This window comes from Palaemon carinicauda, chromosome 26 (genome assembly GCF_036898095.1).
Source record: "Palaemon carinicauda isolate YSFRI2023 chromosome 26, ASM3689809v2, whole genome shotgun sequence".
In the NCBI taxonomy this organism is placed as follows: domain Eukaryota; kingdom Metazoa; phylum Arthropoda; class Malacostraca; order Decapoda; family Palaemonidae; genus Palaemon; species Palaemon carinicauda.
This window is the reverse complement of record NC_090750.1, coordinates 37,564,888-37,579,329: the sequence shown is the minus strand read 5'-3', so window position 1 is coordinate 37,579,329 and position 14,442 is coordinate 37,564,888. Positions and strand designations below refer to the sequence as shown.

Here is a 14,442-nt window from a genome sequence, read left to right as displayed (position 1 = left end):
CCAAGAAAAATTGCTTCATCACTGAACTTTTTTCAGTGCATGGACTTTGAGTGTCTTCGCTCATATACTGGATGGAAGTCATCCAGAGTGTTCTACAAACACTATGCAAAGCAAGTGCACAAACTGAAGCATTACGTGGTGGCGGCAGGTAGTGTATTAAAACCTGTTGTCTAGTGCTGCGATGAACAGTGAATTGATTGGGACTATCAATTAGGGTGAAAGGGTGTTGACACTTTCAGTGCGATACTTTTTAAGTGGGTGTCACCATGGTGACACTAAGACTGTTCAAAATCTCAGTTGTAGAATTATGCAGATAACACTTGTGCCGTGTGTACATTGTACACAGTGTTGATAGTATACAACATTTACATAAAATTATATTGGAAAATTTTATAAAAATTTTCAAATTTCATAGTGGCACTAATCTTTTCTTCCCTTTCAGGTAGATTCTTCGATTGCGTCGCTTCAAAATCCGTTTATTGTATCGGCTAGGCTATGACTTTGACCAAACTATGTGGCTATTTACTAAGTTAAAAAAAGTATAGCTGTAATTGAAATAATCAGGATTTTGATAAAACTGATAATTCACTTAACTATACCCAATATTAACGCATATAAAATTACTACATTAGTATCATATTATAAAATGAAAACTAGCGAATCTTCATCTTTCCCATTGTTAACGTACATAAGAGGATCAACACTACCGTCTATGCTTGGCAAATCATTTGATTAAGGCACAAGGATTTTTTTCTGTCTTGCTGAAAGAGACAATTGTTACTTGAATTATAATTTTTATTTTACCATATACTGTAAAGGTATGTACTTTTAAGTAAAAATCTTTTCTTATTTCACTTAATGTTAATTTAAATGGCATATTTTAGTTTAGCGGTATTTCATCTTTGTTGCCTATGCATGATCATTTTATAGTCTTTAGCTTTGCAGTGCTTGATTACAAACTTTGGGAAATTATTGACTTCTTCCAATTCTTTAGGTTAATTTGGTTTATCTTTTTATGAACCAAAAAAGGCATAATGTAATGATATATCAGTTATATTCTACATAATGTTATTTCTAACAACTACGGTAATCGTTTACGATGGTACGATAGTTGAAGTACAAGCAAAACAGCCGTTCTTATTTGAATCAGTTGTATTTCATTCTGTTAGTTATAGCCGTATGCATTACTAACATTAATTTTACCATTCGTTTATGTTTTTTAATTTACTGAACTAGAAGTTGGGAAAAAGAAGGGGAGGGAAAGTGGTTAGTTTATTATAATTTTGTGTCAAAAATGGGACTCACATGAAACATGAGTTACATAAAATAGTTATTTTGGGCTCAAGCCATGTCGTCCTGATGGAAGTTCCTAAAGGGTAGCGTCCTTGGGTATATATGACTACGGTGATATTCCCAGAGAATTTACCTTAAGGTACCCAGAATTCTAACTCCTGGAGCGAATATCCCTAAATAAAAGAACCAGGGATATCGCAAAATATCAGAGGACGTATTCTTGACTGGCCACATAGCAATCTGCACCGCGAACAGAATTAACACTTCGAAGGGGTCAATTGGCAAGAAAACGAAAAATGAGAAAGAAAGGAGAGCCGCTCGCAAGGTACCGCTCCTCTTCCGTTTCGTAAGCGTGCATTGCGCCGATCACGGTGCCATCTATATTCCTTTATGCGTAGCTCAACAACTCGGTGTTTTCCCTGTGTTATCTCGCAATTCTTGGATTATTTTCAACATTATAATGCTTTCTTCAACTTCTTCTGCCTCTGATAAGAGGACCATCCGAAGTGTGGAAGCGTTTTCTGCAACGTCCGCAGCAAGAACTTCTGCGGACATGACTTGTGTAGGAGGCACGCAGCATGCGCAGTCTCCAAAGGTGATCTCCGGTATTGGGACCCGCAGGTATGTACCGTATGCACAAACCTGATTACTGAGGCATTTGATTCCCCTAAGACGGCGGAGTCAAGGGACGCAGCAAGGGAGAAGCTTCGTACCTGGGTAAGGGGCTTTCAGAAGAACACTTCTGGTCCCTATCTTCCAAGTGAGAAGATGAGGGCTTACCTTTTCCCCAAGGCATCAGCAGATGCAGTGATTCCCCAGCCTCAAGCGGAGATACCATTAGTTCAGATCCCGGTGGATGCTGAAGTCGCGGACGCCCTGCAGGACATCCAGTTGGACGATAGGATGTCGGAGGTGTCCGAGTGCTTGGAAAAAGACCTTCTGGCAGAAGACCAGGAAGAGGAGCAAGCTCCAGAATATGAGGAGGAAGAATTCGACGAGGTGTCGGCTACCCCGGTTCAGGCCCCTGAACCTATTCCCTCAACATCGTCCTCTCTCCCAGAGGAGCGGGGAAAGACCCTTTCTTCCATCGTTGGGATGATCCAACAGATGCAGAAGGAAAATAATGAGAAGGCTGCTGCAATGAAGTTGGAGATGCGGAGACTTGCAGCATCACGTGGGCCCCAGAAGAAGCTCAGCGTGAAAGACCTTCCCTTGTGCTCAGATGCCAACCCTTGGAGGTATGCCGAGCACATGCCTATGACGACGGGAAAGATCGTCATTTCGGAGAAGTTGGGCTCAGTCCCCCTTGAGGAGGTGGAATTCTGGCCCAGCAAGGAGTCGTATCCGGACTGTTATGTCCACCTAAGGAAGGAACCAGCCTCAAAGGAAGAAATGGAGCCGAAGGAGGTCATAGTTTTTGACCATGCTAAGGCTCAAGCTTTGTTGTCAAGCTCGATGAAAGAGAGGGGCTTCACAAACTCAAAGGTACCTGCTTTGAGTAAGAAGCACCCTTCCTTTATGTCCTCTCCTTCTAGAGCCTTCCCCTTTATGCAGAAAGGGTTTACGGCCGTGCTGAAAGCGATCGAGGCAGGTAAGCCATGCCCCTCTTTGGAGGAGTGTAAACCTCTATCTTTGGCCTTACCCATGGACCACAAAGACTGGAAGGACATCCATCTTACCTTCTCAGTCGGGAAGTTGGAGGCCGATATTGCCGGACGTCAGTTCGGTGAGAACCTCCCGAAGCTGTCTGGCTTTCTTTTGCGCAGGGAGCTTGAGACAAAAGAAAGACTTGCTGCCTCAATGTCTCATCAAACGACTCTGGAGACAATGGCAAGTGACCCCAAGGTCCATGAAATGTTTATGGTAGTGGCTAAGACACACCTAGCCACAGTGACGAAGGACCTTTATAGCTTCGTTAAAGCTAGGAGGGCTTGTAGGAAGTTCGTGTTCGCCTCGGCTGCGGTGAGGCACGAGCCAAGGAAACTAATCTCCTCCAGCATTTGGGGGCAAAGACCTCTTCCCTAGTGAAGCGGTCAAGGAGGTTGTAGATAAGGCCGCCACGGAGAATAGAAACCTTCTCCAGAAGTGGGGCCTATCTCTCAAGAGAAAGTCTTCCCCGGATGAGGGTCCCCAACCAAAGAGGAAGACTAAGAAGACTAGGCTACCCTCTCGGCCAGCCAAGCCATTCAGACAGCAGCAACAACAACTTCCTTTGCCTACAGTGCCCCAGATGGTGGCACAAACCCCGGCCACGTACCAGTGGGTACTCCAAGCCGTAACTACGCAGTCTCCGGCATTTAACCCAGCGTTCGAAGGGCAGTCAACTACCTTTCGAGCAAAGCCTAGAGGAGCAGCCAGAGGTTCCTAGACGCCCCTCAAGGGGGAGGGGATTCAGGGGTGGTCGCGGTCAAGGAGGCAAGACCTCAGGGCAACAGCAGCCAAAGTGAAATGATACCGGTAGGAGGGAGACTTCAGATTTTTCGGGATCGTTGGACCTTCGATCCCTGGGCCCACAGCCTACTCAAGAATGGACTGGGTTGGAGCTGGTACAGCACTCCACCCCCGTGCCCACGATTTTTCCAACACTCCACCCCCGTTCTGGAGGAGTACATTCAAGAACTCTTGGAGAAAAGAGTAATCCGAAGGGTAAAGTCCATCAAATTCCAAGGGAGGCTGTTTTGTGTTCCGAAGAAGGACTCAGAAAAACTCAGAGTCATTCTGGACTTGTCGCCACTCAACAAGTTCATAGTGAACTGCAAGTTCAAGATGCTAACACTGCAACACATAAGGACCTTACTGCCCAAGAGGGCATATACCGTGTCCATAGATTTGTCAGACGCCTATTGGCATGTTCCAATCAATCGCTAACTCTCCCCCTACCTAGGGTTCAAGCTACATCGAGGACTCTACGCCTTCAGAGCCATGCCATTCGGGCTAAACATAGCCCCAAGGATCTTCACGAAGCTTGCGAGCGCAGCTCTCAAACAATTACGCCTAAAGGGAATCCAGGTGGTAGCCTACCTGGACGACTGGCTGGTGTGGGCAGCATCTAAGACAGAATGTTTGCAAGCTTCCCTACAGGTGATCCAGTTCCTAGAGCATCTAGGCTTCAAGATCAACAGAAAAAAGTCTCGGCTTTCTCCATCTCAAAAGTTCCAGTGGCTGGGAATCCACTGGGACCTAGTGTCACACCAACTCTCCATCCCGGCGAAGAAGAGGAAGGAGATAGCTGGTTCTGTCAAGAGACTTCTGGATTCCGAAAGAATATCAAGACGCGAACAGGAGAGAGTGCTGGGTTCTCTCCAGTTTGCCTCAGTAACAGACCCTAAAGGATGCAACTGGAGTTTGGAGAAGTTATGCATCAAACGCGCGAAGAGATCTGATAAGGAAAGTACCGCTTCGTCTACATACGCTTCTCAGGCCTTGGTCCCGAGTCAGGCAACTAAAGAAGTCGGTGCTTCTCCAGCCACCTCCCCCCTCGATGACTATTCATACAGACGCCTCGAAGGAGGGGTGGGGAGGTCATTCTCATCGGAAGAAGGCCCAAGGAACTTGGTCCAATCTATTCAAGGCATTTCACATAAACTTTCTGGAAGCTATGGCAGTACTCCTTACCTTGAAGAAAGTCTCCCCTCGCCGCTCGATCCACATAAGGTTGGTACTGGACAGCGAGGTGATTGTGAGATGCTTGAATCGACAAGGATCGAGGTCACCACCACTCAACCAGGTGATGTTGGCCATCTTTCGACTGGCGGAAAAGAAGAAGTGGTACCTGTCGGCAGTTCACCTTCAAGGAGTCCGCAACGTGACAGCGGACGCTGTATCCAGGTTCACACCGATAGAGTCGGAATGGTCCGTAGACGCAGGATCATTCTCTTTCATCTTGAGTCAAGTCCCAGAACTGCAGATAGACCTCTTTGCGACAAAAAACAACAAGAAGTTACCCCTTTACGTGTCCCCGTACGAGGATCCCTTGGCGGAAGCAGTGGACGCGATGTCCCTCGACTGGAACAGATGGTCCAGGATTTACCTGTTCCCTCCTCACAACCTTCTATAGAGGGTCCTCAACAAACTGAGATCTTTCAAGGGAGTAGCGGCAATAGTGGCTCACAAGTAGCCGAACAGCGTGTGGTTCCCTCTGGCATTAGAACTACGGCTGAAGTGTCTACCGTTACCAGATCCAGTTTTGACCCAGCGAGTTCAGAAGTCGACTGTCTGCGCTTCATCACAGAAAACCCGGAACCTGCAGCTCATGATTTTCTCTCCCTAGCAGTGAGAAAACGTTTCGGGATTTCTAAAGACAGTATAGACTTCCTAGAGGAATATAAGTGCAAATCCACTAGAAGGCAATATGAGTCATCATGGAGAAAATGGGTGGCCTTTGTCAAGGCGAAGAATCCACAAAAGATCTCGACGGACTTCTGCTTATCTTTCTTCATCCACCTCCATGGTCAAGGGTTAACAGCCAGCACAATATCAACGTGTAAATCTGCTTTGACAAGACCCATTTTATATGCCTTCCAGGTCGACCTCTCTAACGACATTTTTAATAAAATTCCGAAAGCCTGTGCTAGGCTCAGACCATCAGCACTTCCGAAGCCCATTTCATGGTCTCTGGATAAAGTTCTTCATTTCGCTTCGTTGTTGAACAATGAGTGTGCTTTAAAGGATTTGACCCAAAAAGTTATTTTTCTGTTTGCACTCGCTTCGGGGGCCAGGGTTAGTGAAATTGTAGCCCTCTCGAGAGAGGAAGGTCGTGTTCAGTTCTTGGATGGGGGAGAACTGAACCTGTTTCCGGATCCTACGTTTCTCGCCAAGAACGAGTTCGTGTTCAGTTCTTGGATGGGGGAGAACTGAACCTGTTTCCGGATCCTACGTTTCTCGCCAAGAACGAGTTACCCACCAACAGGTGGGGTCCCTGGAGAATCTGCCCTCTGAAAGAAGATGCATCTCTATATCCAGTGGAATGCCTAAAGGTCTATCTTCGTAGAACTTCAGACTTCAGGGTGGTCAACTATTCAGGGGAGAAACATCAGGCTCAAATTTATCGCTGAAACAACTTAGGGCGAAAATCACCTATTTTATTCGCAGAGCGGATCCAGACAGTACACCCGCAGGTCACGATCCGAGGAAAGTTGCCTCATCCTTAAATTTCTTCAATAGTAGGGATTTCGAACATCTTCGCTCATACACTGGCTGGAAGTCTTCCAGAGTTTTCTTTTGTCATTATGCGAAGCAAGTGGAGTAACTGAAGAGGTCTGTGGTAGCAGTGGGTAGTGTCATTAAACCTGCTGTTTAACTCTGCGAGGAACAGTGAAATTAATTGAGACGATTAATTCTGGGGTGGGTGTGTAGTTACGGACTGTTCTACAAACTAAGTGTTAGGGCACTAGGGTGCCCACATTGACTGTTCCATATTCAAAGGTGAACCTAGCATAAGTGCAGACATGTGTGCCAAGCGTTTCCAACGCTAATGTGACTGATTAGTAATACAAACTTTTATGATTTTGATACCTCGGTATGTTAAAAGTGGCGCTAATGTTTTTCTTTCAGATAAAAAAGTTTTCTGTTTACTATCATGCTTATGCTTATTTATTGGTTATCCTCCTCTTATATATGTATAATTGTTGTTTAACCTGTTTAATTTTATTGATTTTCAATAAACTAGTTCTTGTGAACCTTGCGTCTCTTTCGCCTGTGTCATTTTACTTTAAATGATTTAGCATTACGTTTACTATGTATATTTATCTTGGATAATTCTAATAGATTGTTCCTTTATGCAAGCATCTTTCATTGGTTTATGCTTTCCCCTAGCGGGAGGACTCCATGCCCTAAGGGGACGGTAGCGGATGTGCAAGTTTTCCTCCTACCCGGATATAAACCTTTGTCCAATCCAGTAATCGAACGGGGAACTGGTCGATATTTCATATTGACTCAGTGGTTCTTTTACAAACTACGCTTTACAAGATATAGAGTGAGACCACTATATTGGCTTGTCTGTTATTCATACATAGGTATATGTACTCTTCGAGACTTTCCCAGAATCTAGTATGACTCTTCCCTGTAGGGGGCAGGAAGCACTAACATGGTCTATGGTTAGATGAAAAGATGTATGACGGTAACATCTTAGGTCTCTAGGTCTAGTTGACCGGGAAATACCTTCTGAGAGTACGGCACGTTTTGAGAATCCACAGATACAGTAATGCTCTGGTATACTTCCATCAGGACGACATGGCTTGAGCCCAAAAAACGGATTTTGAGCGAAGCGAAAAATCTATTTTTGGGTGAGATGGCCATGTCGTCCTGATGGACCCGCCCTTCCTTTTTCCTCTAAAAAAGGGCTGTAGGACCCCTCCCTACATAGAGTATCTGTAGCACCTCGTGTATCACTACAAGGAATACAGATGGCGCCGTGATCGGCGCAATGCACGCTTACGAAACGGGAGAGGAGAGGTACCTTGCGAGTGGCTCTCCTTTCTTTCTCGTTTTTCGTTTTCTTGCCAATTGACCCCTTCGAAGTGTTAATTCTGTTCGCGGTGCAGATTGCTATGTGGCCAGTCAAGAATACGTCCTCTGATATTTTGCGATATCCCTGGTTCTTTTATTTAGGGATATTCGCTCCAGGAGTTAGAATTCTGGGTACCTTAAGGTAAATTCTCTGGGAATATCACCGTAGTCATATATACCCAAGGAAGCTACCCTTTAGGAACTTCCATCAGGACGACATGGCCATCTCACTCAAAAATAGATTTGTCGCTTCGCTCAAAATCCGTTTTATGGGTGAAAATTTGGATGACCCACAATATGTAGGATCCCAAGTTACACAAGTATTTACAGTATTACTGTGATCAACATTATTAATCTTTAGGCCCAAAAAATAATATTTTTTATAGAAAAAAATTATCAAAATATGAAAAATAAAAACTTTTCTGCTCTAATAAACCCACAATATAGATTTACACATTTATAAATCCGAGAAGTATTGAGGGAGCAATAGGTGAATCGTGATATGGTGAAAACTTACTGTGGTACAATTGCTATAACACCCGAGAGGGACAGATCTAATCCTTGATTGCAGAATTAAGCATGATCTAAGTCCATTAATGGACAACATTGAAAGTTCATCATAAAAAATTAACTGTAAATATTTAACAATGTGCAAGCTAGACTTAGTCATTATTAGACTTAGCTTTGCACCAAACAAACTAAATATTTCAGCATCTTTGATCTGAAATATTGGTAGAATATATCATATTGTCTTTAAGAAACTTTAATACACAGTCTAGACTCCATGAGGGTTTCAGACTCTCTTTGTTTCTTATGTGGTGTCTAGTCTCCATGTAGTCAGATTTGACATGGATGGGTGTGGATGAATCACCTTTGAGAAAGATGATTGTGCATAATGGTCTTGTATGGCAAACTTCTTTGACACACGACCACAGATGCCAAAGATTTATGTACTATTCTTTCTGTGGCCAAAAAGGAGCTTCATCATCCTGCTGTTCATAGAAATCGTGAACTTGTTTAATACGTGTCGAGCCATGGCAAATGGTGGGAATAATAATAGTAAAGAGCTCATATTTCACAAGAGGAGTACTAAAATATTTAGGCTAACATCTCATCACATAAGGAATAAATAGACACTTGAAGGTACTTATGTTGAAGAGAGGAACGATATAAGTATCCAAGCTATGAACTCATTTAAAGCCTCGCAAATTCCAAGTGTATAAAATATTGGCTTGAAAAGTGGGAGATCCATGTTATAGCTGCTGAAGGGCAAGGTAGATATACAAAGTGAGATTCTGTGAGAAGAACTCGGATCTGGCAGACACCGTGTAACACTAGACTTTACAATTGAAGAGTTAGGCTAGGGTTTGAATCAGGGTAGGTTAGGCCTGAAATAGTACTTTGAACCAAGAATTAAATTGATTTCAGTTACCAGAAAAGGTATTATTGGCATTAAAATCCTAATATATCAGAAGCTAACTAAACAGACTGTAACATGAATAAAACCTGGAGTGGAAGTGATGCTGTCGTTCCCTCTATTATCAATAAGACTCGCCTTCTCTGCTTAAATACAGCCTTCTAATACACTAGAATTAAATGTAATAGAAAGTATTCAAAAAGCTCCTCCTAGCCTATCAACCCAAAACAGCAATAAAAATTAGCTTTTAAACCCTTAATATAAAGGATTTCATTTATTAGTCATAATGAGGTACTTAAAGGAGGGTATTACAGTCAGGCCTATTTTCATAAGAGTTCTCCCTTCACAAGTTCACTTACATGCGACACAGAGAATTGCAATACCTATTAAAAAAAATCACATATTTGACATAAAAACTCTGGCGGCGTGATGATTTCAAATAGCCTGCGCTCCTTTACACCGGGAGTGCTTCAAGTAACTTACCTCTCTCCACCCAGCTCTCGCTGTACACTTGTTTATCTATTTACTCTGGTAAAAAATTACAGCATAAACCAGATTTTGATGAAGTTGGTGTTTAACTTAACTATATCCAATAATAATGCATGTAACATTCACATTTTCGTATCGTATTTGTAAATAAAAGCAGCCAATTATAATCTTTTCCACTGTTTATGCTAATACTTTCCTAATCAACTGATTAAGTCACCAGTAGCCTCATTTTCAGAAGAAATAACACATTATTATTAAGGCATGCGACCGACGGACATTTCATATTTCCTAAAACAACTATAGCCAAGATATTTATATTTTTAGTTTATAAAATAATCTGTATTTCTGTTAAAGAAAGTATAAAATCAAAACAATTTGTGAGTTTTAACAATAGTCCAAACTTTACATATTCTCCTCTCTCTATCTCTCTCTTATGTTCTTCCCTCTTTTATTCGATAATTCTCACTAATATATTTTCTCTGAGTTAATATTTCTATATCAATGTAAGATTGCGTGTAGTCTAATTTATCGAGTAAAAACAGCACTCCTGGCCTTCCCAACACTTGCTAACCTAACATGAGTCTCTCACTTTTATTTCCTTTAATTTTTGCGTTTGCTACTTTATTTTTATTACAAATTTAATTTATCATTTTCATTTCATTATTCCTCTCATTCCCTTTTATATCCTTATTCCTCTTCCCATCCCTTTCACTCGATATTTCCTACTATACTCCATCAGCGCTAATATTTCTATATTAAGGGTTAGATTCTTCTCACACTCCAGCTGTCTGGTACCTCTCCCCTTCCCCTCACCATTGCGCACCTACCTAATCCCTCCCCTCCTTCCTGCACGCACTCACTCACTCGATATACATCTACTCCTCTATTTCATAATGCTTCGTCCTTCGTTTTCTTATTGTTTCATGCTTTGCTCCCCACATTCCCGTAACTATTTGTTCACTTCTCTTAGCGCTCAACTTACGTCATCATTTGTCTTTTTCCCTATCATGTTTTCCTAATTCTTTTCCTTTTTTCCCTGTAATTTTGCTTACCAAATCATTTTCCCAAACAGTTCTGAGAAATAATGAAATGAAAAAGATAGATGAAATTTGTTATAAAAAAGAATAAAGTAACGTGAACGCCAAAATTAAAGGAAATAAAAGCGAGAGAGACTTAGATTACGTTAGCGAGTGTTGGGAAGGCCAGGAGTGGTTTTTACTTGATAAATTAAATTTGTCTAAACAGAATCTAACATTAATATACTGTAGTAATATTAATGCAGATAAAGTATATTAGTGGGAAATATTGAATAAAAGAAGGCAGAAGATTGAGGAGAAAGTGTAAAGTTGTGAACATTATTAAAAGTAACAAATTGTTTTATTTTTATACTTTCTTAAACAGAAATACAGCTATGAATATAAATATCTTAGTAAAAAAGTTAAGTCTTTTGTGATTTGGTTTCTCAAAAAGTAACTCGCATGATACGACGATAATTAAAACACAGTAAATGACTAGTAGGGAAGATATCTTAAGATGAAATTAACACTTATCACAATCTGAACAGTGGATATGCCCTATTTATCTGAAATAACTGTTTTCCCTATGCTAACAAATCCAGTAAGGAAATTGATAAACACTTGAAAAACAGCTAAATAAAGTGATATAAGAAACCCTACTTGATTACCCTTAGTCAATCAACCTGCAAAACATGAATTCAAAGATTTTCATTTGAGGCGAAATGATGGGGTCAAGACTGAAATTATATTGGAAACTAAGACAATGTTATGCAACAGAAGAGATTTATCCAAGTCAGTACATCTCTGCATTACAGAAGGTTTAAGGCCTAAACAGGAACTGGAATTCCTAGACTTTATCTGAATCTAAGACAATATAATATCGATTCTATCCACCACAGTTTATAACTGAGGGATATAACCAGTCTTGGAGGAGGCTACTTACACAGACTGGGAAGAATAAGAAGCTGCTAAATGTACCTTACTCAACTTATTAGGGTATTTCTGAGCAATAAGATTGATAATCATAAGGTTTAGAAAGAAGATAATTCCAAACATCCCACTTCATCTCCAAGTTTCTTCCATTTCACTTTCCTGTTGTAGGCTGTTAAACTGTGGAAAATTCAGCTGATTTCTCAGTTTGTTTGCAACTAGAGTGAATGCAGGAAAAGTTGCACGTGTGCAGAGGATTTGTTTTGTTAGTATATGTACTTGTGCTTATATTTACCTTTTTTTTAATTAACATGTGATTAACTAGTGGCAAAGCTTACAAACAAGTAGAACATACTGCCCAACAAAACATGATGCAAAGGATTGAGTATAGTTGAAACTTTGTACACTTAAAGAAGATTAAGGGAATCATATATGCCACATCATCCACCTATGTAATATGATATAATTCAGGCATGCTACTTTAGCGAATGAAGGGATATTATGACCTAGATTACCGACTCGGTCTTCTGCCTCACAATCTGGTTGTCTCACAGAGCAACTAGGATTGCAGCATTTAGCAGCAGAAGGGTCTAAAGAAATTAAAGAATTTGAGGTCCTGTAAGAACGACTCGAATCTGTAATGCGTAGCATAATTTGAGAACCTTTACTGAAAGAAACACTTCAACACTAAACTCAACTTGGTTAGTTAGGGTAGGTTGGCAACAGGGACCAGAATTACCATTTTAAGAGCGGATTCATTGGACTTCTGAACTTTAACAAAGGAATCTTCCAATGCCACGTGCTTATGAAGCTCGTCACTATACAAAGTTGGCTGAATATGGGAATTGTCTAAAGGTGGAGGCATACCAGTTTTGTCATCATATCTGTTACAATCAACTAGCCTAGCCTAGCCTTTCAAGTATCTTTTAGCACTCCTACTGTTAATCCTCCTAAGAGTCAGCATATCCGGGGAGGGGAAGTCATTATTAGCAGAATCCACAAGAAAGGGCTGTGTTTCGGTTGTTTTTGTTTTTGCTTGATCAGCAGCCATTGCAACATACATTCCCATGAGAGGAACCGGGAGAGAAACGCACTTTTCACTATCGTTATTTGAATGAGTATTGCCCTTGACACAATACACCAAGATAATGCAGGTAATGAACCAGGGTGCTTGTGCCCTGAGTGTTAGTGCCCCAATCCTTCCGTTGAACTTTGTTGCATGTTGTAGGGAGACATTCCAGGAACAACAAGTTCCCACTCAATAATAAAAAATATTTCTCATGACCTTCCTGAAACAACTCCTATCCACACTCTACAGTACAGAGTAATTTCTAAGAAACCAAAGGGAAGACATCTTAATGCGCAGCAAAAAGCAAACAATCTCGAGAATATCCGATCAGTACTGACATGACTGAAAAACTGAAAAGACAAAGAAACTAGCTCTTCAGTTACCATTCACCTCTAGAATGTTCCTTCCCTTTCTATGGTCATATGTTTATTGAAGGGAAAGAATATGGGATTTTTTTTCTAAATTTCTAAATTTTATGGGTAAATGTTGATTAAACCAAGCTTCTGGAGAACAAGCAATATGAACATCCCGGGAAGTTCATAGAAAAAAAAAAAAATATATATATATATATATATACTGTATATATATATATATATATATATATATATATATATATATATATATATATATGTATGTATGTATGTATGCACATAAGTATGTATGAATATAATCATTATTTTCTATATACAATGATATACAATAGGTAAATTTAATATCAAACGAAGATATATAAGTGAAAAAAAGGATAAAAACACTTTACTAATGAAGAAAGTCAATGATAGACTTAAAAGTGCTCCAAATTCTAAGCAGATGCAAATACTGTACTCCAATGGTGGAAAGGTTTTCTACAAGCTACACTGCTCTGGACAATGCGACAAACTATGTGCTTTTTATGTGTTAACTTTCTGATTTGTGGAGATTGAGGTAGATAAAGATTGGAAGTCAATTGGGAATAATTGAGTTATTCTACTTGTCTATAACTGAATGGTTCTGCTGAATATAGCATTCAAAATTTTCTTTAAAAAATGCACAGTACAATATATAATTTGCACATTGTCTAGAACTATGTTCAGCCATATAAGACCATATACGGTAATACTAGGTGTCTCAAGTTGGTAGGAAAGTGAAAATACTTAGCAAGAAATATTTTCTAAAATTACTGCATACTGTACTTGAAATGACCTTACAATGCAACAATCATTTCCTTCTTAGTTAGCAGAAAATCATTACTTTTGCTTTATCAATAATGTTGCATTTATAAGTAGTCAAGATATTTAGACAGTACTGATTGTGGTGGGGGAGATTTGTGATGTTAAGGACTAAAGGATGTGACATCACATGTAAAGGGGCAAAGAGCACCAAGACTTTGAAAATAATTTTGTAAGCCCTAGGAAGGTTCACAAACAGCCATACAGGTACACAGATCATTACAAATCACTCACTTGTGGGCAACTTCGCTCTATTTCGTAGTATTCGTGAAAGAATATATTCCTCTGAAAATCAAAATGAGTGTGTTAGTGTGTTAGTTACCATCATCACCCTTTAAAGAAATGTACGAAAGGTATCTTATTGTTAGTTACATAGATTTACTACAAAAAAAGTTTCTAAAATCATTCAAGCTTTAAAAGTAAAATACATATACTTTAAAACATAAATTTACTTGGCATACTTTAAAATGTTTTTTCATTCACCTTTAAGGAAGATTGCCCTTCTTCCCTACA

General features: G+C 40.3%; 1 protein-coding gene across 9 annotated transcripts in view; it reads right to left on the bottom strand.

Annotated features, from left to right (window-relative positions):
• The window catches only part of LOC137619491 (adenylate cyclase type 1-like), a 423,950-nt gene that overhangs the window by 202,333 nt on the left and 207,175 nt on the right, over positions 1–14,442 (bottom strand). For 8 of the 9 annotated variants that reach the window (XM_068349561.1, XM_068349560.1, XM_068349563.1 and 5 more), the window contains one exon: positions 14,164–14,214. The exons of the other annotated variant lie outside the window; for it this stretch is intronic. In XM_068349561.1, coding sequence (XP_068205662.1) covers positions 14,164–14,214 — 51 coding nt within the window. The remainder of the gene's footprint in view (positions 1–14,163; positions 14,215–14,442) is intronic. 9 annotated transcript variants of the gene reach the window in all.